Source organism: Pristis pectinata, chromosome 10 (assembly GCF_009764475.1).
Source record: "Pristis pectinata isolate sPriPec2 chromosome 10, sPriPec2.1.pri, whole genome shotgun sequence".
NCBI classification, from domain to species: Eukaryota; Metazoa; Chordata; class Chondrichthyes; order Rhinopristiformes; family Pristidae; genus Pristis; species Pristis pectinata.
The window spans coordinates 75,727,706-75,752,485 of record NC_067414.1 but is presented as its reverse complement, the minus strand read 5'-3'; the positions used below and the strand labels follow the sequence as shown (position 1 = coordinate 75,752,485).

At 39.9% G+C, this 24,780-nt stretch overlaps 2 protein-coding genes across 3 annotated transcripts in view; one reads left to right on the top strand and one right to left on the bottom strand.

The window, feature by feature from the left end:
• Nucleotides 1-17,842, bottom strand: part of eipr1 (EARP complex and GARP complex interacting protein 1) — a 67,610-nt gene extending 49,768 nt beyond the window's left edge. Inside the window, exons 1-3 of the mRNA XM_052025326.1 lie at nucleotides 17,691-17,842; nucleotides 11,196-11,279; nucleotides 1,721-1,853 (exon numbers count right to left, since the gene is read on the bottom strand). Coding sequence (XP_051881286.1) covers nucleotides 1,721-1,853; nucleotides 11,196-11,279; nucleotides 17,691-17,732 — 259 coding nt within the window. The 5' untranslated portion in view covers nucleotides 17,733-17,842. The remainder of the gene's footprint in view (nucleotides 1-1,720; nucleotides 1,854-11,195; nucleotides 11,280-17,690) is intronic.
• A 62-nt stretch (nucleotides 17,843-17,904) lies between these two features.
• The window catches only part of trappc12 (trafficking protein particle complex subunit 12), a 90,570-nt gene continuing 83,694 nt past the window's right edge, over nucleotides 17,905-24,780 (top strand). Inside the window, exons 1-2 of one of the 2 annotated variants that reach the window (XM_052024371.1) lie at nucleotides 17,905-17,960; nucleotides 21,891-23,147. In XM_052024371.1, coding sequence (XP_051880331.1) covers nucleotides 21,897-23,147 — 1,251 coding nt within the window. In that variant the 5' untranslated portion in view covers nucleotides 17,905-17,960; nucleotides 21,891-21,896. The other variant, XM_052024372.1, reaches the window with a different exon arrangement.

The window sequence follows — 24,780 nt, the reverse complement described above, 5'->3', positions numbered from 1 at the left end:
ATGTCTGCATGCCAATCTTAACTTTCAGAGAAAATCACCAATACCACTTCTAATTTCTAAATCTTTGCCCAAAGTGCATTGTTTTGCACAAGAAGGCCTGAAGAAAATAAGATGCAAAGCCTCTTACCCCTGTAATTAAAAGGCCTAACCCCTGTTTTAGGCTCCCTAAGTGTCAAATACTTGAGGATATGTACTTAAGATAAGGGGGGCAAAGTTTCAAGAAGATATGCAGGGTAAGTATTTTTACACTGCAGAGAGTGGTAGTTACCTGGAACGGACTGCCAGGGTAGCAGTGGAAGCAGATACGATAGTGGCATTTAAGAGGCTTAGATAGACACATGAAATGCAGGGAATGGAGGGATATGGATCACATGCAGGCAGAAGAGATTTAGTTTAATTTGGCATCGTGGGCCAAAGGGCCTGTTCCTGTGCTATGATGTTCTATGTTCCTTCCAGTAAATTGAATAATGGTACACAAAGCAGTGGTTGTGACCCAAGGGAAACCCACCAAGTTAACTTCTAGAAAAGGAAAGCAAAAATCATTCCTGTAATATTAAGGGTCATGGAAGTGATATCCGACTATAAAACACTTACGATTTCCACCCCTCATCACCTCACCACCCCCCACTAACATCCAGGTTTTAGGTTTCTGATGGCAAGGTAGGTATTTCATTTCTTTAAAATGTGTAAACTGCTTGTGTTCAAATAGTTTTGTGTGTTATTTGTTATAATATTCAAAATCACTTTTACTTCCGAATATTTATTGCAGTTAGGAACTTGGGGAACTAAGTAGGTGGCAACAAGTAGAAGTGTACAAAATGACTAAAGGGGGAATGAGCCAAGGATGAGATAAGAAGCAAGATAAACGCTGGAAATGGAAGGCACATCCAAAAATCTAATGCAGCTATTAAAACTTTTTTTTAAGATGGTGTCAATGCAGTCAAAGAAAACTTTGCATCAGCAGAGAGGAGGGACTAAGGTGCGCTCATTGATATAACTGCTGCAGGCCCAGCATCATTTATGCATAGGTGTACCACGTGCACAGAAACACAATTCAGAACTGCATTATGCACTATGAAGTGCTGATCTTGGTTTATAATCCATTTTACACATCAGTCAGGCAGCACGTAAAATGTGTGCAATATGAGAGAAATGAATTTCTGGTAACCAGCTGATGCTGAAATGAGATTACTTGGCCAACAGACACATTACACTTTATAATTTATGAAGGGATTGGCCTTGGCTGCACTTGCACAACTCATGTGGCTTAAACACTAATCACAACCTAAATACAAGAACACAGGCATGTATTATGTCACATCTTTATCATTATTAAAAATGTTTTAATTTATTTTCTGCTGTTGACACTATAAGTGTTTTAAATTAAATAAGGTATCTTTTTAAGCTAACATTTTTCTGAATATCCAGTCAGGTAATTAGATATTAGAAATTAATTGCAATTATTTGGTTAACGTACAACATTTTAAAAGCTAATTAAGATGCATTTGCAAATTAAAGCAACCTGAGAGAAAAATACAAATGATAAGTATAAACATCTTGTAAAATACAAAGGAAATGCAAAACATTGTATAAAGTTCCTTCACTTAATTGTTTAATTAAACAATTTATTAAAAATATAAATGTACAGAATGAATTTCTGTTTTAAAATGTGGCCTATTTTATGCAATCCACAATAGTCGAATCAATTCAGTACACTTACTTTTATTGTAGCAGGTTGCCAGTACACCTTTATCTGCAGGGCTGGTACTCATGTGCCATATTTCTCCAACTTGATGCAGTAGAACGTTCTTGTTAATAATGTTATTTTCATCATCAAAATCTATGATGTGAATCTGAAAACATAACAATCCACATCCATAAATTAGTAATGAAATAGTGGCTGTCAGGCTTTTTATAAAATGCTCTGATTTCAGGAACAGAGCATGAGGTACGAGATTTGATCAATGGTGTCCTTGGAGTGCAGGAGTAGCTCAGGAACAGTCTAAGGAAAAGAAGTATGGTTTCATGAGATCATGCATTGAAGGTAGAAGCCAGTCATCCATTCAAGGGTGATTTAATCAGCATACATTAAACTATAGGGCTTTTCATGAGCTGATACAGTCAGTTCGATCAAGTACTTTCATTTCAAATGTATATGTATTGCTTTTTAGAAACATTAATGAGAACTACAACTTTTTTTAAAAAAAGGAATAATCTATACTTGTCTGTTCTTCCTCTCCAGTATTTTCTTCCCTTCTCCTACAGAAGATGAATAACTGACAAGATACAATTCCACAGGCAAAAATAGCTTCTGTAGATACATCACCCAGTGGCCATTGTTTAATAACGATACACAATCCTTGACAGAATGCATTGACAGGATACTTAATTCTGTTCACAGATGATGTCACCATTTCCAGCTGGGACTGATGACCAGCAAGTATTACTGAGGAACAAGCTGATTGGGCAGTCCCTAATCCTTTGGCACCATGAACATTTGACATCCTCTCTCTGCCTCATCTGAGGTCAGTTGACAGCACTAAGTGGAGATAAAATCCAAGATCGATCAATTCCATGTGTCAGACAAAGGGGTAAATTTATAATCATCATCATGTGGATCTAGCAATTCAGATCGTATTACTACTTTGGAACTCACATGGATTCCATTCTTTTGATTTCATAACTTCACAATTTCCCATTGTCCTGCTTATTAACATAATGGCAATATTATTCAATAAGTGCCCCAATTATATGATTTCAAATCTGACTGCAAGCTGAAGGAGAAATGTTTCTTGCCAAAGATGCATGGAATTAATCCAGCACAACAAAAAGCTGTGTTGCAGTACACATCCATAAAGGGGCTCATTCAATTTTCGTTCCATTCAAATTAATGTTGGAAAATCCTTTCAGGGATGGGTTCAATATTCCCATATTTGCTATGTCCAGGAAATCCATCAGAGTCTGTATGGATTCAGGAAAATCACCAGTCATAGAGTTGTATAGCAAAGCAGGCCTTTCAGCCCACCATGTTCATGCAGACTCTTTTGCTCATTTACACTAATTCTATTTGCCTGCTTTATGACTATATCCTTCCATGCCTTGGCTATTTACGTTTATATCTAAAAGCTTCTTAAACATAGTGATTGTATTTGATTCTACCACTTCCTCTGGCAGTGTGATCCAGATATCAACCATTTCTGTGTAAAAACCTTATCCCTAAGAATCCCTTTAAAACTCCCACCTCCCACCTAAAAGTTATGCCCCAATATTAAAATTATGATACTACCATTATAGGAAAATGACTATCTACCTTATCTGTGTCTCTCATAATCTTATGTACTTATATTAGATCACCCCTCAGCCTCCTTCGCTGCAGGGAAAACAAGCCTAGCCTGTCTGATCTCTCCCCATAACTAAAGTCCTCAAATCCAGGCAACATCCTGGTGAATCTCCTCTACACTTTCCTTCATATCCATCCTTTAGCGTGGCAACCAGAACAGCACACAATACTCAAGCACACAAGTACAGCTAGCCAGTGTTTTATGCAGTTGCAACTTGACGTCCCAACTATTACACTCTACATCCCTACCTATGAAGGCAAGCATACCATATGTCTTCTTCACCACCTTATCCACCTGTGCTGCCACTTTGAGGGAACTATGGACTTGGACCCCTAGGTCTCTCTATTCATCATCTCATTCATCACATCATCCCAGTGCCCTACTATTTTCTGTATATGTCCTACCCCTATTTAACTTTTCAAAATGCATCACCTTGTACTTGTCAGGATTAAATTCTATATGCCAGTGCTCTGTCCAAATTTCTAACTGATCCATATCCAGCTATAGCCTCAGAGAACTTTCCTCGCTGGCCACAACCCGATGAATTTCCATGTCATCTGCAAATTTGCTAATTATTTCTCCTGCATTCACATCCTAGTCATTAATATATATAACAAACAGTCAAGGTCCCAGCACCGATCCCTATGGTACACCAATAGTCGTAAACTTCCAATCAGAAAATCTTCCTTCCACCACTACTCTCTGCCAGCTCGCCTTGTATCCCTGTTTTGGAAAGAGTAGGTAAACCTGAAATTTAATCAGAAAGTAAATGAAATGTGAAAGAAAAGGAAGGTTCAAGACCAATCATTTGTGCTGTGATCCTAGGACCCGCCTTCAGTCATGCCTGATTTGTAAAAGCACAGAGGTCAAGTCACATCTCAGCTAGTACATTTGGTTCATCACTTTGAGGCACCAGGGAAGTATTCAGGGCAAGCAAGTGATGCAGAAGAAGTAAAAAAAAGTGCTCATCATCAGAGTTGGAGAACTGAAGTAAGGTTAGAAAAATTGAGCTTTGAAATAAGATAAACAAAAGGGGACAGAATAAAGGTATACAAAATACCAAGTGGAATAGTTAAAGCTAATCCCCAACAATACATGTTAAAATGTAATTACAAAACATGGGAAAATATGCAGCAGCTGGTAAGAGACAGATTCAGTACTGTTGTCAGCATCTGAGAAAATTGAGAAATGGTTAATGGACAGAAAACGGAGTAGAAGTAAACAAGTCATTTTCAGATTGCAAAGCTGTGACTAGTGGGATGGTGCAGGAATAAGTACTACAGCTCCAGCAGTTCACAATCTGTATTGATAATTAAGATGTGGAATCAAATCTAATGTTTGTTGATGATATAAAGCTAGAATGCAGAGAGACTTCAGGATACAGACAAGATAACTGAATAGGTAGGACATGGGAGGCAGAATATAATATGGAAAAGTGTGAGGATATTCACTGACGGACAGAAATAGAAATTCAGAGTATTTTCTAATGATGAGAGATAGAAATGGTGTTGGTATTCCAAGTGGAGTGAATGTGTTTGTACAGAAACCACTGAAAGTTAGGTTGGAGGTACAGCAAGCAATTGGGAAAGCAAAGAGTAGATTGGCTTTAATCGAAAAAGGATTTCAGTAGAAGAGTCTTGCTCCAATTGTATGGGCCCTGGTGAGATCTGCAGCTGGAATATTCTGTTCTCCCTTCCTAAGCAAGGATGCACTTGAAATAGAGGAACTGCATTGAAAATTTCATTTGACAGGCAAGATGCAGGGTTAATGTTTCCCCTGGTTTGGGCATCTAGAAACAAGGCTCAGAGTCTTAAAATAAAGGGTTGGCCATTCAGGACAACTATAGGAAAAAATGGAGACAGTAGCAGAGTGGGACTTGCCGATGTGTTCTTGCCTGGAGGTAACACAAACTCAATGAGCTGAAAGGCTTTAGTCTATGCTATAGCTTTTCCATAATTCTGCATATGTCGGAGACATTCAGAAACATTCCAAATTCTTTGAGAGCCTTGACAGCCAGTGTGCCTACAGATATGGGTTAACTTGCTTTCAAGGGTATTCTATGGGCAGAACTTGCCATTTCAATTAGATAGGTCCTGGACTGCATTGGGCTTTGCTGGAAATCTGAAACCAAAAAAGAAAATGCAGCAATGAGGAAGCTTCTGCAAGGGAGCCATTCCAATTAAGGGTAGTTTTGTAGGAAGGCAGTCTGCGACAAGCTGGTGCACAGATTCAAGCTAATGGAATTTGTCTACCTTAAATTACAAGGACCGCAGGCTTCCACCACAAGCAATTAAATGAACTAGGTGAAAATCTTCTTGATGTATAACAATACCATTACAACTGCCCTGAGATGACTGAACTGGAGGATTGCAAGAGTCACCCCATTATATAAGAACACAAGAAAATGAATCAGGTGTAGGCCCCTCAGCCCATCATGCTTGCTCTCCCGTTTATAAGTTGATCTTTTACCTCAGAAGCACGTTCCCATAATATTTTTGTTCCCTTAATATCCAAAATTCCTTACCAATGCCTTGATTCTCCTTTGCAGTTTTCTGAAATATTCCCACTTATCAGGCTTCTTGCCTTTTAGAGCAAAATTCCAAGTTTTTCCTTTCATCTACTACTATCTTTAACTTTTCTTGATAGCATTTAAAAAGAATGATGATTGTGACAGGAAAAAGTGACAAAAGATGATTTATGATGGCATGACAAAGCTTGCATCAGCTTTTTTCAGGCTTTATAAGATTTTATTGAGCATGTCAATGAAAATTTCAATGAGCTAGACAATAGAGAAAATAGAAGCCCTTGGGTAATCCAACATGCTGCTTAAGGCAAATTATTGGACATGAAAATTGGATCTCAGTGATCTGAGAACTCTCATCCTGAGGTAATTGGAGATGAGTCACAGGCTGCCATATCAACAATAATAATTAAAACATTGTTTAAAGATTAAGGAATGGAGAAATCTATTAGCTTAATATTAGTTGTTGAATGTTCCTGGAATCTACTGTCAGGGAAAGTGGTTTAGCATGGACAAGAATCGACTGATCAAAGATACACCATGGATTTGTGAATGTTAGGCCATCTTCAACCAGGTTAGCTGAATTTATTTTTGAGGGGAGCACAAATATGGATCTTGGCATGAATATGAGTATTGTCCTTCTTTGTCTCCCAAAAGGCATTTAATATGGTTTTGGGAAGATCAGCAAAAACAAAAGCATATAGAAATGGAGGTAATAATATGAGTTGGTAAATAGTGACAAGGTAAAAGATCAATTGAAAAGAGATATAGAATGCATTATGATCAGATTTTTTGTGACAAGTGGCATTCCCTATTTACATCAAGGGATGAAGGAATAGAAGTGTGTACAGTTAAATTGAGAGGTGACAGCAAATTAGAAAGTACAGTAACTTTGAAAGACGGAAGCAGAAAATTACAACAGGATAAAGTTAAAGTGAGTGAACAAAACCATGCCGAACACTGAGACACTTTGGATGCAAGAATTAGAAATTGGGAAGGAGCATGAAAATATTGATAGCCAATAATTCAAATCACAAATCATTCTGCATTGTAAAAAAGGTAACAAAATATTAGCCTTATCTGAAGAATGTTGGAATACAAAGGCAGAATTTATCCCTCAGTTGTACTAAGCCCTACTCAGATTTCTACTGGAGCACCATATTTCATCAAGGTCACCAAGTTTCAAGATAGTTATACAATGATTACAATGCAGTTTTACCAGGATAGTGTCAGAGTTAAAAAGACAAAATAAAGGGAAAAATGACTGATATGTTCAAATTGACAAAAGAGATTATCAAGAGTAGATACAGAGAAAATTTTTGTACCCACCTCACCTCTTGATTACCCTACCACATCAAGGGGAAGAAGGGGGAAAGGGGGAAAGAGTAGTGGGGGAGGCGTGGGAGGTGAGGGACCGGGGGGGGGGGGGGTGCGGGGTAAGTGTGGGGAAGGGCACATATGAACACAAAAATTGTGAAATGCAGAGCTGCAGCAAGTGTCCAGCATTCAGGCCATGCTATTGGAAAGAGAAAAACTGAGCCAATGCTACAGGTGGTTGGTACAGCTCATCACTATGGCAACCCCTGACCTTATCCTTTGCCCATCCATCTCTCCTCCACCCTCTCTGTATTTTAAAGCTAATGTTTTCTCTCTTTTCCAGTTCTGACAAGGGATCTTTGAACCAAAATGAAAACTCTGCTCCTCATTCCACAAGAGTCTGCTGAGTGCTTCTAGCATTTGCTGTTTTTGTTTCAGACTTTCAGCATCTGTAGTTTCTTGACTTTGCTTTTCAAGTTAAATTATTGTTACTTAGGTTATCAAGGGATACAGATCAATAGAAGGTAAATGAGTAAAGGTACAAATCAATTATCATTTAAATGAATGACAGGTCTGGCTCAACAGGCTGAATGGTGTATTCTTATTTCTTTGAGTAGTTGGAGGGAAGGAGATCTGCATCTAGTGAATGTTACATTACAAAATTTTGTTTTTCTGATGAATGGTACACATTTCTTAAATACAAATTTTGGCAATGGTAGAGAAGCAAGGTTTACTATCGTTAAACTATCAACTTTAGCAAAACAAACTTGGGAAGAAAAACTTGATACAACTTTAAGCACCAACATTATCAATTTCATGAAGTTTTTTTAACTTCTAATTCATAGAAATTGACTGAAACAGAACACAATAAAATATGATGAGGAAGCAGGATAGTGGAAGAATAAATGACTTACATGTAGAAAACAAAGACAACGAACAAAAGGGCTTACTTTTGTGACATGCAATCTGTCTACAAATTTAAGTCAGTGTAGCACAATATTAAAGGATAAAGTTGTCCTCACTTTATTAATTATAATATCAGACAATGTACTGGTATAACCAAAGTTTATTGTTATACTTTTTTACATTGAAAAATTACTGCCCTAGATTTTAACATAATTAAAACATATCCTGATGGAAACACTTGAATTATACCAACTTTATTTAGTGCTTCTTTCAATGCATCCAAAATATCCCAAGATACTTCACAGGAGTTTTATTAAACAAATATTCAAGACCAAGCCACATAAAAAAGAAACAAGGACAGGTGACCAAAAGCTTGGACTGCCACATAGGTGTTACAAGCTTAAAGGAAGAAAAAGATGTAGAGTTAGTGGGATAGAGACAGAGGGGTGGAAAGATTTAGGAAGGGAATGCCTAAATATCTCTGGTTTAGGACCTTAGCAGCAGAAAGCATGATTACCAAAGATGAAGAAATTAAATTCAGGATGAGTAAGAGGCCAGAATTAAAGCAGAATGGATACTTAGCGGAGTTATGGGGTTGGAGCTGATTACAGACATTGAAAGTGGCAAGACTATGGAAAAAAAAATCAAAAACAAGGGGCATTAGACAATGGCAAGGGTAATATGATCCCAGTGTATTTAACAGAACCCACCCAGGCTCTCTCACTTAGTCATTCTCATTCTTGCTTTCAGATAAAGAATTTACAATCTCAAAGTAAAACAATCTTTTTGAAGCTAAGCATGGGCTTATAAATTATATATGCTTACTTATTTTAAATTTATGGGAATCCAGATGCAATTTTGCATATTTCAAATTCTTATTAATAAATTATAGACAATTCTGTATTCACAGTTAACTGCTCCATACTGCACTTACCTTGCAAAGGTATTAAATTAATATACAGAAAATAAAGGTGTAGAAGACACTGCTAAAAAAATTTGTAATTTTCAATTTTTCGATTGATTTTCTGAAATCTTTTTACTTTCACACCTCCCCAATTAATCCTTGTAGAAGAGAAATTCATCAGCATCGAGCCAAGGGCCACAACAAACCTTGAAGGCCACTCTCTATTTTATTTCTCATCAATGTTTCACTCATTCCTTCTCCCCTGAAGGAATGAATCCTTGCAGATGTGCCAGTTTACAATGCCAAATTACTTTTTATTGCTTCATATGAGTTTATGAATGAGCCTGTTTGACAGAACGCATTTAATGTGAACTTGAACTTTCTTCACATAAAATATTCAACAAATGACACTTTCAATGGGGATTCCTGAAAAGCAGTCCAAACTGCACACTAGGACCAAGTTTCTTTGCCCAAGAGCCAGTGAGATCCTTTGCCCCTCCTCTCCCCAGTTAAATTCAGGCAACTTAAATCTTCCTGACCCAAATAGTGAAGCTGTGCACTGGACAACCTTGCTGAATTGTAGGAAAGCCAAGCAATGTAAGCTTATACAAGATGCTCTTTGCTTTCCTTTCCAAAGACAGCTTTCCATCCACCGATCATATTTCTCCAAACAGTCATAGGGCTCCCCTTCCCCTTTTGCCAATCCTCAAAGAAAACGATCTTGAAAATAGAGATCATGAAACTTCCAGAAGGTATGAGAAGGCAAGATGTGCCATAGGGTGGGGGAGACCCATCCAGAGGATCCAAATGCAGTTTCGGCCAGTGAAAGCCTTGGTCCATATGAAATGCAATAGACACTGATCTGATAGATCTCATCAGTCTTGCCTTCCTTCAGCTGTTGGGTTCCTCAAAGCCTAGCAAACTCAATTCACAACAATTAAATCTAAAATGTTAAAATTTGAGTCATGCAGCCAAATCTGCCTACTTCTCAATGACAGGATAATTGTCCACATCCTCACTCCATAACCCACCTGTACTGAAATGTGTTTAAGGCAGGTTGAGATCAGCTTTTTCATTTTCAAAATGTTATTACGTCCATCTGTTATGTCTAATAATTCTCCCCATTATGTTCACACTGTAACCAAAGTCATTTGGCAGAACATCTCATCATTAGAAACCTCAAACAAGTACAAAAACCTTGCTTGGCTGCTGGTGAGAAGGGCCCTGCCCATCAAATCTTACATACGCAGCCAGAATCTCAATCACACTGCACACCACCCGTTATGTGGCTGTGGTGTGGATGGGACTGTCGTCCATCTGCTTTGGGTTGTGTGTTTGCCAAGAAGATCTGAAGAAGGAACCCAATGTTTTTGTCAAGGTTCATTCCAAGATGCATAACACAATGCACTACTGGCTGTAGCTAGGGACACATACTGAAACAAATATCCACTGATGCTGTAAGATCACAGCTCAGTGAAAGACTTGATTTGATCTGCTCAAATAGCGGTTAGCGCGACGCTATTACAGCGCCAGCGATTGGGGTTCGATTCCCATCGCTGTCTGTAAGGAGTTTGTACGTTCTCCCATGTCTGCGTGGGTTTCCTCCGGGTGCTCCGGTTTCCTCCCACGTTGCAAAGACGTACAGGTAGGTTAATTTGGGTTTAAAATGGGCGGCATGGGCTCGTTGGGCTGGAAGGGCCTGTTACCACGCTGTAAATAAAAAACTTTTTTTAAAAATTTTAAAAATTGTTAGTCCTAGAGTGCAAAGAGTTGTTGGAATTGAACGCTGTCAAACTGCAGGACCACAAGTTAAGGGATATACTAAGCTTGATGCAGCCATCACAAAGGCCCTGTGGGGCGAGCCCACAATATAGTGTCGTTCCGCCACTGGACAATGAGGGGCTGGGCCCTATGTAATAACCTGGCAAACCTACCACTACTGGAACATTTGGAATGACACTTCGATGCCATTTTGACAAAATGTAAGTATTTTAAGTGAATGTAATGATGTACAATGAATGAAAACAATGCAAAGACTCATAATATAGAACTGTATATTTTATAAATAAATTTATAATTTTATAAATATTTGAGTATTACGTTATAACTATATTACAAATAAAGCAGATTTTGAAAAAAACTCCATCATAACTGTTTATTATTCCCAAACATACATACTGCACTGTAAGGTGTCAATGACATTCACCTGATTATCATACTTGAGAGACTGAGTGCCAACCAGGAATCTGATTGCATCTGTTTCTGCAGTCTGTGGTGCTAAAGCTCGTGCCTGTAAAATAAAAATTACAAAGATCTGTATTTTTTTTGATCTTGTCGCAACACAACTTCCACAAATCAAGAAGAAAGAAACTATTTGGCACAAGATAGCAAAACAACTGTTCACAACTAGGCTACTGAAAAATGCTGGAAATATGGAAACGAGGAATATATTTGATTTATAGAGACACAAGAGACTGCAGATGCTGGAATCTGGAGCAAAAGATAAATAGCCAGAAGAACTCAGTGGGTCAAGTAGCATCTGTGAAGGCAAAGGGATGGTCATTTACCTTGCATGCTGAGGGGGCCACACACTGCTTTGAGAGATGGATAAAGAAGGCGTAAAACAATTAAGGAATGTCAATATTTAGAATTTCTATTGGAATATTCCAATGGAGGAGTCTGTGTACAATTTGACCTGTCTTATAAGAATAGATGATTCTATTGTGTATTGAATTTTGAAGTTATCTGTAGACCTTCATAATTTCCCATCACTTTTGAAGCGTACTACTAGCTAACGTACAGTTCATCAACTTTGTTCTCAATGGACTAAGGGCAAGACTGACCTACCAAGAGAACTGAGGGTCTGCTGTGTGCTACGTCTCACCGAAACGTGGCTTACACCTGCCTCACCTGACTGTGCTATTCAACCTGAAGGCTTCTCAATCGATCGAATGGACTGTACAGCGCCCTCAGGCAAAGTCAGGGGCAGAGGGGTCTCCTTCTTAATCAATAACTTGTGGTGCTCAGATGTGACAGTCCTAGCGAGCTCCCATTCACCTAGCCTGGAATATCTAACGGTGAAGTGTCGACCATTCTATCTGCCAAGGGAGTTCATTTCAGCTATCCTGATGGCAGTCTACATCCCACCACAGACAGACATGAAGCCTGCACTCAATGAGCTATACTCCGTGGTCAACAACCTTGAGACAGGATACCCTGAGGCCTTCTTCATTATCGCAGGTGACTTCAACCAGGCCAACCTCAAGAGTGTGTTACCAAAATACTACCAGCACATCTCCTGCTCCACCAGGAGCCCTAACACCCTTGACCACTGCTATACAACCATCAAAGATGCCTTCTGAGCCACCCCTCGTCCTCACTTTGGGAAATCAGACCACCAGGCTGTGCTCCTTCTCCCTGCATACAAACAGAAACTGAAACGGGAGGATCCGGTACAGAGAGTCGTGCAGTGCTGGTCCGAGGAGGTAGATGAGCTTCTACGTGACTGCTTTGAGACAGTGGACTGGGTCCATGTTCAAAGACTCAGCTGCCAGCCTAGATGAGTATGTTACCACCATCACAGACTTTATCAGCAAGTGTGTTGAGGAGTGTGTACCAAAGACGACAATATGGGTGTTCCCAAACAGGAAACCATGGATGAACCGGGAGATCCACTCCCTACTGAAGTTGAGGAGTGCTGCACACAAATCAGGTGACCCTGACCTGTACAAGAAATCGAGATATGACCTTTGGAAAGCTATCAGGAATGCCAAGAGACAATACTGACTCAAAATAGAGTCCCAGACCAACTGTCAGTTATGGCAGGGCTTACATGCCATAACAGGCTACAAGACTGTATAGTTAACAACAGCACATCTCTTCCTGATGAGCTTAACGCATTCTATGCGCAGTTTGAACAGAAGGGAAGTGGATTGTCACCACCCACCCTGATAACCTCCAATGCAACTGAACCCATGGTCCCCATCGAGGATGTAAGATCAGTCTTCCGGAGAGTGAACACGAGGAAAGCATCTGGCCCAGATGGTGTGCCTGGCCATCTGCTCAGATCTTGTGCTGATCAGCTGTCAGAAGTATTTGCAGACATATTTAACCTCTCCCTGCTTCAATCTCAAATTCCCACCTGTTTTAAGAAGACCCACTATCATCCCGGTACCAAATAAAAGCAAGGTAACATGACTTAATGACTACCGACCAGTGGCTCTGACATCCACCATCATGAAGTGCTTTGAGAGGTTGGTCATGGCACGCATCAACTCCAGCCTCCCAGACAATCTCGACCCACTGCATTTCACCTATCGCCGAAACAGGTCTACAGCGGATGCCATCTCCCTGGTCCTACACTCAGCTCTGGACAGTAAAGACACCTACATTAGGATATTGTTTATTGACTACAGCTCTGCCTTCAATACCATAATTCCAAGTGAACTCGTCATCGAACTCTGAGGCCTGGGACTCAACACCTTCCTCTGTAACTGGATCCTTGACTTTCTGACCAACAGACAGCAATCAGTGAGGATAGGCAGCAATACCTCTGGCATGATTATTCTCAACACTGGTGCCCCACAAGGCTGTATCCTCAGCCCTCTACTCTACTCCCTATACACTCATGACTGTGTGGCCAGATTCTGCTCTAACTCCATCTACAAGTTTGCAGATGATACCACCGTTGTAGGCCGTATCTCAAACAGCGATGAGTCGGAGTACAGGAAGGAGATAGAGAGCTTAGTGGAATGGTGTCATGACAACAACCTTTCCCTCAATGTCAACAAAACAAAAGAGCTGGTCATTGACTTCAGGAAAGGGGGTGGTGTACATGCACCTGTCCACATCAATGGTACTGAGGTTGAGAGCTCCAAGTTCCTGGGAGTCAACATCACCAAGAGCCTGTCCTGGTCAAATCACGTAGGTGCCACAGCCAAGAAAGCTCACCAGCGCCTCTACTTCCTTAGGAGGCTAAAGAAGTGTGGTATGTCCCCTTTGACACTCACCAACTTTTATCGATGCACCATAGAAAGCATCCTATCTGGATGCATCACGGCTTGGTACGGCAACTGCTCTACTCAGGACCGCAAGAAACTGCAGAGAGTTGTGGACACAGCCCAGCGCATCACAGACACCAGCTTCCCCTCCATGGACTCTGTCTTTACCTCTCGCTGCCTTGGCGAAGCAGCCAGCATAATCAAAGACCCCACCCATCTGGGTCATTCTCTCTTCTCTCCTCTTCCATCAGGTAGAAGATACAGGAGCCTGAGGGCACGTACCACCAGGCTTAAGGTCAGCTTCTATCCCACTGTGATAAGACTATTGAACGATTCCTTTATACGATGAGATGGACTCTGACCTCACAATCTACCTTGTTGTGACCTTGCACCTTATTGTCTACCTGCACCGCACTTTCTCTGTAGCTGTGACGCTTTACACTGTATTGTTATTACCTGTACTTCCTCAGTGCACTCTATATTAACTCAATGTTAACTGCACTGTCAAATGAATTGATCTGTATGATCGGTATGCAAGATAAGTTTTTCACTGTACCTCAGTACAAGTGACAATAATAAACCAATACCAATCATTCATAATTATGATGGAGGCAAACAAAGTAGGAGAAATTCTGCCAAAATTCAGTCAAAAGAGTGGGCATTAATACCTTGTGGTGGGAACTATTTAAGCATAAGCATTGGATAGCACATCAGGAAAAATGTGGACCTAATTGGCAACAGTGTCGAATTGCTCAGCCTGTAGCAGAGGACTGGCTTGATTCAGAATAAGCAGGCTTGTAATTTTCCAGACAATTCAATCTTACCCATTTACAAATTTAAGGTAAAATATTATATAAATCTGTTTTCAAATGGAACATGACACCTTCTACATACCAGGTATCATTTCTACACCTACAAATACATTTAATCACATTAAGGGACAGCTGGCTTTATGGATCTTATCCTCTCCTCTGTTCTTCATTATTCCTTAGCCCAGATAACATTCATTCATAGACTGATGGAAGGCAAGTCACATGCACACCCCACAAGTGCCACGAAATGACCATCTCCAACAGAAGAGTCTAGCTACCCATCCTTGACATTCAATGGTATCAACAAAGTGCTCCACATCAACACCATGGGGGTAAGCCTGGACCAGAAACTTAAATAAATAAAAGGACAGTTCAGAGACTGGGTATTTTGCATTCCTTTTCATTCCCAAAACCTTTTCAGTGTACAAGGCACAAGTCAGGAGTTGAAACCAAAACTGCAACAGACTTAATCAATATTATCAGGGCCAGGCAGTTGTAAAAGCCTGCACACATAAACTGACCAAAATTAATATCCCAGCATGCAATGAGAGATTAAGAGGCTCTGCAATTAACTTCTAAAAAGCAGGCTGTGAACTGAAATAAACACAAGAGGAGCTGGCATACATCTGTTGAAGTTTAACTATCTGTTTTCTTTGAACCCTTGTGATCTGGTCAACTACAAGACTTTCAAAATCCACAGAAAAGTAGCAACCTTGGCTCCATCAAGTCTGGATTCATCCCCAAAAGCTGTTGTTAAAGTTAATGTTGAAATGTTTGCCAGAGTAAACTCATTCACCAGCTCCTCATAATGTCAATAAACCCATGACTTCTTCCATAAAGATACCATTACACCATGATCATCAATCTTCCAGCAGAATGACATTTCTTTAATGACCATGGACTGGTTAATTTATGATCTTACAACAAGCAAACGGGATTAAGATAGTAACCCTAATCAGTAAACAGGTGGTAAGAAAAGTGAGGGTCCAAAAAGCAGGTCAGCTCATGACTGAGATACTAAATGAATACTTTACATCAGTTTTTATTAAGGAAGAAAATGTTGCTGGAGTCTCAGCAAAGATGAAGTAGCTGAGACACTAGACTGGTCAAAAATTTGTAGAGGAATTTTCAAAAAAAGCTGACAAAGCATCTTCAACCTGAAACGCCAATTGATTTTCATTCCACAGATGCTGTCTGACCTGCTGTGTGTTTCCAGCATTTTGGGTTCTTATTTCAGATATCCACCATCAGCAGTTTTTATGATTTTCATTTACCAGAGAAACTAACTGTACTCTAAGCCGATAAATCACTTGAACCAGATGACATGCAACCTGGGTTACTGAGGAAGGGTGGAAATTGTGAAGATATTGGCCATAATCTTCCAGACCTCTACAAATATGGGATGGTACTGAGGATTGGAGAAATGAAGCTGTTGCATCCTTGTTCAAAAAAGGGTATTAGGATAAACCCAGCAACTACAGGCCAATTTAACCTCAGTGATGGAGAAACTTTTAGAAAGACTGTTACTTGGATGAGTTTGCATTGATGAGGGGAAGTCAGCATGAATTTGTTAAAAGCAAATCACATTTGACTAGCCTGAGAATGGTATTTTGTTGATGTAACAGTAAGGGTCAATGAGGAAAATGTAGGTGATGTGATGTTTATGAACTTTCAAAGTCATTTGATTAAGGTGCCATATAATAGCCTTGTCATCAAAATTGAAGCTCATGGAATAAAAGGAACAGCAGTGGCATGAATAGAAAGTGGGCTAAGTGACAGGAAAGAGAAGTACTCCTTCTGTGAGGTGCCTCATCTCTTTTTTAATACATTAAAGATACGATACAAATATAAGCACGTGTACAGTGCAAGCATTTCTAATTCAGGCTTCTGAGTTAGTGCATAGTTATCCTGCACTGAGTGAAACTAACCATTGGTGAAGCTATCACTGGCATGATAATTATCCCATCTATGTTTGAATCTCCACATGTTGGTCCTGATTTGAAGATATTATTCAAGAGACAGTGGTAAATCTTACCCTGTGCTCTTTTTAAATATGTTTAATATTTAAATATTTAATAAGCAGTTTTTTTTTTGAACAAATGGGCCTGAAGAGGCAAATCAATGTATTTCCAGAGATGGAATAGGGATGTAGCAAGAAGAAATGGTTGGTGGGGTTTGGGCTTAAGGAAGTATGTGCTGAGCCTCAGCATCTTTCCTTATATTTTTGCTTTTGCCACTAAAACTCACCTCCCTCTTTTAAGATTTCACCTCTTTGATTAGTGTTTGTGTTTTTGTTTTTGTAAGGATCTTTCTTGATATGCCTTGTAGCTTCTTTATAGGTGACCCATGCCAGTTCTGGGCAGACCTTAATCATTAGGCTTAATCAAACTTTCATTTATATAGCAACTTTCAGGTTATAGCAAAGCACTTTACAATCAATGAAGTATTTCTGAAGTACCCTTGCAAGATAGGAAACAAGGCCGTCGCTTTACCCAGAGGTTCCTCCCAGCAACAATGCAGTAACTGATTTTAGTTGTTTTGCTGAGGGGTAACCATTAGGGGAAACTGGGTATAATTCCCTTTCTCTTGGATGTGTACACCTACTTAACAGACGGAGCCTCCGCTTAATATCCCATTGGAGAAACAGCAACTGCAGAGTACATGCACTGCTCAAGTGAGCTGTTTATTGCTGAAAAGACTGGCAATTATGTAGCACCTTTCACGTCCTTGCCTAAAGAAGAGTTTTACAGCCAGTGAAGCGCGGTGGTCACCTGTGTGGCACAGGAAGCACAACAGGTACAACTGGGCACATTCCCCCCAAACTGCCAGCTCCGGCCTCGCCCACCAGGATCCACCTTTACTTACGCTTCGTTCTTAACACTCCCCTACCTGAAATTCAAGCCCATAAATAACGGGCGCGTCGTCTTCCATCTCCTCTACTTATATCTCAAATAAATGTCGGGGCTATGCTAAAAAGAGGAAGGAAATAATAAACACAAACAGCAGCAGCCAGTCCGCTGGTCCGCCACCGACTCTGACAGTTCGCGAAACAGATCCCTGCGGCTTGCCGTCCCTGCACTTCCGGTGTGACTGGGTCGGGTGGCGCAGGCGCAGAGCGGGGTCTGGCGGCGGTAGAGGGACCCGTCGGGGCGACGTCAGGTGAGGTAGTGGGGGCGCGAGCGTCCGGTGTTTGTAACGGCCGCCCGGCCGCGCGCGCAAGGCGGGAGGCTGCGGCTGCCCGGCGCCCGCCCACCCGCCCGGGGAGAGTCGCTGGGGCGGCCTGGCTGCAGCGCCCGGTCTGCTGTTGCCTTGCACCCGACGGCCGAAGGAGTCCTCCTTCCCCTCCCGGACGGGGTTGGCGGCCAGCCGCAGGTACCTGATCGCCGGCCTGCAGTGCAGAGGGAGTGATGCAGTGGCGGAGGTGCCGTCTCCCCGCTGAGACTGCAGATTCCGCTGCCCGTCTCTTGGGTGGACGTGGGGCTCATGGCGCGGTTACAAGGAAGGAATTACCCCCATTGACCTGACCCGAGTGCCCCCCCCCCCATGCTGTCTGATTATTATCAGATTGCTGTTTGTGGGATCTTGCTGTGTGCAAATTGGCTGCGCATTTCCTGCGACACCGGAGTGAGCGCATTTCAACAGTGCTTCATCATCTGTCAGGCACTTCGGGACTACCTGAAGATTATAAATACAAATTTGACATTAGGTTTCTGCATTCTAATATCGATATTTTCACTTACTTTCCTCTCCAGCTACCCCCCCCCCCCCCCCCCCCCCGCCTTCAATAAACTGCCGTAAATCTATCTGGAATTTGACAGACTCTAAGACCGGACCCAAGTAAGATTTTAGAGAGAGATATTTGAGACAATGATCCAAATTTAAGGTGATCATGGCCCACTTTTTTATTTATGTTCTAAGTTATTTTTTTCAAACCTCTCATAAAGTATAGTAATTATGTGGCTATGGTTTAGTCTTTAACTCCTGTTGTGTGTTCTTGGATTCGTTCATTAGTTATAACATACTTATTTTTAAAAGAAAACATTTGATTCCAAGTTTTATTCATTTGCACTAAAGTTATAATTTGAATCAACCAACATATATGAGCAGGGAGTAAGAGATTCTGTTGTCACCCCACAGTAAAAATGTTATAAATCACTTGGTTATGAATGGTCAAAAACAATACAACTTGGTATCAGCACCTTTTTTGAAGTCCTTCAACTTGCATTCATTGGTAGATTCTAATCACTCACTATGTGCAATGGGTTATTTAATTTCATGGTGTATACACTAGATAGTATAATACATTGCTGAGTTTCAGAACAGCTTGATTTAATTTGAGGACTCAAATACATAAATAACAAATTTAGAGCAGCTGTGTGGATTAAAGTATTTGGGGAAATTATGAGGTTAGGAATTGAAAATTGATATGCCAATAATTAACATTTGTTAAAGTCATTATCTGGGATGAAGTGGTGTAGTGTTTATGGTACTAGTTAATAACCCAGGGGTTGAGACTTTGAATCCCACAATGGCAAGTTGTGAAATGTAACTCAGTAAATCTGTAAATAGGCTGGTGCCTGAAGAAGTGACTCTCAAAGCTGCCGTATTATTGGGGAAAAAAATCACTTGTTTCATCCACGTGTTTCAGAAAAGGGAGCCCATTGATAGTCTATAATATGGTTGAGCAAGCCATTCACTCAACAGGGTAAGAAAAGAGTGGGCAATAAATAACTCAGTAGTAACTGGAGGCCAGTCAGTTAAATCTCTGAATTGGGGAAACCTTGAGAAACAACAATCCAAGACAAAATTAACAGTTGCTTGAGCAAGTATGGACTAATTAAAAGAAGCCTGAATAAATCTGTAAAAGGTAATTCGTGTTTAAGTAAAAAAAAATTGCTGGAAGCATTAGGCAGGTCAACCAGCATCTGTGGATTGAGAAGCAGAGGTAAGAAATACAGGTCAAAGACCCTTCATATTTAAGTAAGCTGATTGTTTTTTTTCTGAAAAGGGCTATGTGGTTGCTTTGAACTTCCAAGAGGCATTTCTTAAAGCACCATGCTTTAAGACTTGCCCGCAAGGCTGAAAACTCAATGTAATGAAGGGAGTAGTGGCAGCATGGATAGGAAATTGGCAAAGGGACAAAAAATAAGAATTGTGATAATTGTCTGGTGAAAAGTGTTCTCAAAGGTCAGAACTAGTGTACAGTAATGACTTGAGTGTAGAGGGAACAATTTTAAAATTTGCAAACAGCACATTGAAGTAGATAGTTCTACAAGAGGACACAATGCAAGTGCAAGAATTGAAAGACCTGCATGTACCTGTGGTATATGTGCATAAATCCTTTTAAGTATTAGGACTAGTTGAGAAAGCATTTTTTTCCAAATAAAAAGTATTATAGGACCCTGGGTATAAGGCACAGAAGTGGTAAATTGAAATGAACCTTCATAAAACGTGGGTACTAATATAACTGAAGTATTGCATCCAATTCTGGTCACTGAACTTGAAGAAGAAAGTGAACATCTGCAGAGCTTACAGAAATAAATGCTCTAGAATAGTTCCAGGTAGGAGACACTTTTTGTTATGGTGAAGGGTTAGAGAAGGCAGAGTGGAATGATATGAGGATGCTCACAGTCACGGATAGATTAAATAGAGTAGATAGGGAGAAACTACCTTTAGTACAGTGTGAGTTCAGAACCAGAATGTACAGATTTGATGTGATTGGCAAAAGAACCAAAGAGCTATATTTATTTCAATGAGTGACTAAGATCTGGAAAGCTTTGCCTGACTGAATTTTAAAGACAGACGCTTGCCTTCCAAAAAGGGAGAGAAGTTACAAAGTTAAGGAGAAAGAACGGGGCAGGAATTGATGTGGGCAAAGGGGACAAGCAGCACTATTTGCAAGGAGCCAATGTGCCTGCAAAGGGCTGAGTATCCACCTCCTGTACTGTTATCATTCTGTGATTCTGTAAGTGTAACCTTGCCAGTGTTGATTATGCCTTGGAATAAAATAAAACTGCCTGTGATGGATTCTGAAAAGTTGAGGCAAGTGGAGAGGTTGGGGGATGGAATTGAAGCTGAAGCCATCAATGCTGGAGCAATTAAAATTGGTGATGTTCAAGGGCTAGAAACAAAGGAGCAGTCCTTAATTCTCTTCATATCAAATCTTTGTATTGGGTCAAATACTGTCCTGCAGTTAATAAAAAAGCTAGATCTGTTAATGCAATCTTATTGTTTAAACATTTGAAAGCAGCCCAGATTGCAACCATGAATATCTATCTGATAAATTAACTGTAAATTTTGTAAAGATGTTTATTTTCTGTATGTCAAAGGATTATTTGTGGTGTTTAGTACAGGACCTGGAGTTGTGTGCAAAATAGCAGCTTGTGCTAACCATTACTTAAGAGACTGCAGAATCAGTGATGCATATGTATCTTCAAGGATTTTTCCATCATTGACAAATAGATAGTTGACAAGTAGTAAAACTGACAAAAAATGTTTTGCAAAGAGCTAGCTCCTTTTTCATTTAATTTGTATGTGGAGTGTTTTGAACAGTTAATTGATTACTATGCCAGGGATTTTACCATTTTCCTGCAGTTCTAAATGCATATAGAATAGTATGTCTACCAACTTAGATCAGCTGTTCAGGTAATGCAAATTATTGTTGTAAAATTCAACCATGCCTATAAAATTGCTGCTAGGGCCTAATATTTGTAAGTATGTGAAAAGAGAAGTTCCTGGAAAGGTATGTCAACGTTGCATTTTTAACAGCTACTACAACAGTATAGTCATTTTTTTAAATCAAGAAACAATACGAGGCAAGGAGATGGTGTTTTTTTTGTTAATTTATAGATATCTAAATCAATATGGCTTTGCAATACAAATGTGGTACTTGTGGATAAAAAGTAAATCTCTTTCAATAAATTGCTGGCAAGGAAAATAATTTAATTTAAACTATCCAAAAATATTGCATTTAGGTTCAACTCGTATTAATGTTAACATATGTGAATAATGTGAAGGCTATAGATTGTCCATAATGTTGTAGCAAAATTTTAATATGCAAAGTACTAAAGTTATGAATTTTGGTTGCAGGGAAAGATGGAAAATCTTCAACTAGGCTCAGAGGTTACAGATAGTGTAACATTCAGTATTGGTGAGGAGATGAATAAAGAGAGTACGAAAACGATGCTCCAGGAGTCTCAAACTCAGCAGCAGCAATTGCTGTTTGGAACAGAAAATATTGACCTAGGTGCTGATGCATTCGTATCTGAGCCCACAGATAAACTACCTGATACATGTCAAATGAATCTGATGGACAAGCTTAATGAACAGATGATGGAGAGTGTAATAATATCTGACTCACCTAGTAATAGTGAGGGTGATGTAGGAGACTTGGCAAACCTGCATGACTGTGAAGAGGCTTTAGACATGGAATGTGGTGATGTTCTGCCAGTAAATTCTGAGAAGAAGGATTATAAAGAGGCTTCTGCTCAAGAGAGTGAACCAGTAACACCTATACACAATACTGATGATGATAGGACTCCAACACAGGATGAAATGTCTGTCCCACAGAATCTGGAGCTTGCACTTGGGTCAGAAGAAGATCTTCAAGCAACGAAAGAAAGTCTTAAAAATGGATCAGATGGCCAGGTTGACTTAGAATTGCAGGAGGAGCAGGGTCAGATGCCAGTAACCACTCATTTAGCAAAGGATGAAAATCTACCAGTATGCACTATTTTTAATCAGGACAAGCAAGCTAAAGACCAGGTTAATACACCTTTGAAAGCAGATGGGTATGAACCACAGATGGTAAAATCTCCCAGCTTTGGAACAATTGTTGATACCCCAAGTAAACCACCACTGTTTGGAGTTCATCCTAGCCCTAGCCTAAGCAAATTTTTCACAGATGATGTCAGTTCAAGTTCATCGGCAGCAGAATTTTTTGACTCGTTTACATCAACATCTTTTATTTCTGTTAGTAATCCAAATGCTAGTGCTTCAGTGCCTGATCGATTGTCCTCACTTTCTACTCCAGGGATGGCCAGTCCATCCAGCTCCACAAACAAATCTTTCATCATAGGAAATGGTATTACACCTTCAGCAGCGTCATCTACAGACATATCTCTGTCACCCAAGCCCTTTACTCAGCTCCAAGCAGCATTTGCGGGAAGTGACGATCCCTTCGCAACAGCATTGAATATGAGTGAGGTAGACAGACGGTATGATGCTTGGCTTCCATCTGAAGAGACTAGGAAAATTCTAATTTCTGTAGCTACCCAACAGTACAACACAGTGTTCATTGACAAGGAAAGGTTGACCATGCCTGGCCTGAAGTTTGACAATGTGCAAGTAAGTCGGTTTTGTTTCTGTGTCAAAGTAAGGCTGATAGTTGTTAGTTTGGCAGCATTTCTAATATCAAGACATGCTAGATCTAGGCATGCATTTCATGAGGAAAAAATAATGCTTTTCTGGGTGAATAAAAATGCCATATATATGTTCCAAACAAAACTTCCTTGCTTGGGGGCTTTTCCCCACTTCAAGCTTTGTAAAGTCTCAGTTCACTACAAAAGTAATTAATGGAGGTTAATTGCATTTCTGATAATTAGTAGATTGCCCCTTCATAGCTGTGGTTTAGAACCTCCCAAGCTTGGAAAAGAAGATGCACCAGCTTTAAATACTTCAAAATTCAGGGTCTATTTCTGAGGTTTAGGGTTAACTGCTTCTGTCAATTAATCCTCTGAACAATGGAGCATGAATTTTGAAGTATTTAAAGCTGGTGCATTAAATTATGAAAAATGACACAGAAAGGAATGCTTACAGGTGAGGACATAGCTAAAAAAATTATGTTAGAGATTTAGGTTAGAGAGTGGCAGAAAGTTTTCACTGCTTGGGTTGTGAAGATATCAAATCCAATGTTAGTGACGGAAGGCGAGACCAGATCATTTAAGATTGATTACAGTAGTGGTTAAAGGAAAGGGTGAATATATGGGAATAGAGTTGCAGATTGCAGTCTCTTTGGATTGAACAGCATTTTTTTCTGTTTTGTAATTTCACTGTAATTTGACAAAGAAATTATCAGTTGACTTTATCTCAACTACTTCTGTGTAGAACATTTCCACCAGTTTTTCTGTAAACATCCGAACATCAGTGGTTTACCTCTGATTTGAAAGTTATCTCCCCTTGTTCTAGACTCTTTCACCAGAGTAAATATGTTTTGTTTTAACTATTTGAAACACGTCAATTATATTATTCTTCTTAATCTTCTATCTTTAAAAGGAGTACAAGCCTAGGCAATGGAATTTATCGTTATTTAATGTTTATTCATCATATAATTGTGAATCTCACCAAATTTCACCCAATAGGAAATAGCTCTGTACAGTCATCATATAGTTTTCACCATTGTGTTTTTGAACCACCTTTAGATAAGGCCAGCGTTCCAGTTGTCTTTTTTGATTATTTATTATACTTGCGCTACTTTTTGGTGATTTCTGTACCTGGACCTCTAATTCTGTCTATGATCAACTGTTGGCTTCGTAACATTTAGAATACACACTTATTTATCATTCTGGATCCAAAGCCAAACATCTGTCACAATCGAGTCCACTTTCTTAATCTGTTAATGTTCCTTTTACTACTACCTGCTTTAGTTAAGCATAACGTGATTGGACAACTCGTGTATTTAGAGTTGCTGCAGAAAAGACCACTTAAGCATTGCTAAACTATTGGGATAAGTCATAGGGTAGTGGAAAACTGTTCAGTTTGGAGTTTCCATCTAACATGGACTGGTAGCTTGCAAAGATCATGCATAAAGCAAAGCTGAGGGTGGATAAACCAGTCTCGGAAAGGCTGTTAAATGGAGACACGAGATTCTGCAGATGTTGGAATCTGGAGCGACACACATAAAATGCTGGAGAAACTCAGCAGGTCAGCCAGCATCTATGGAGGGAAATAAGCAGTCAACGTTTCGGGTTGAGACCCTTCA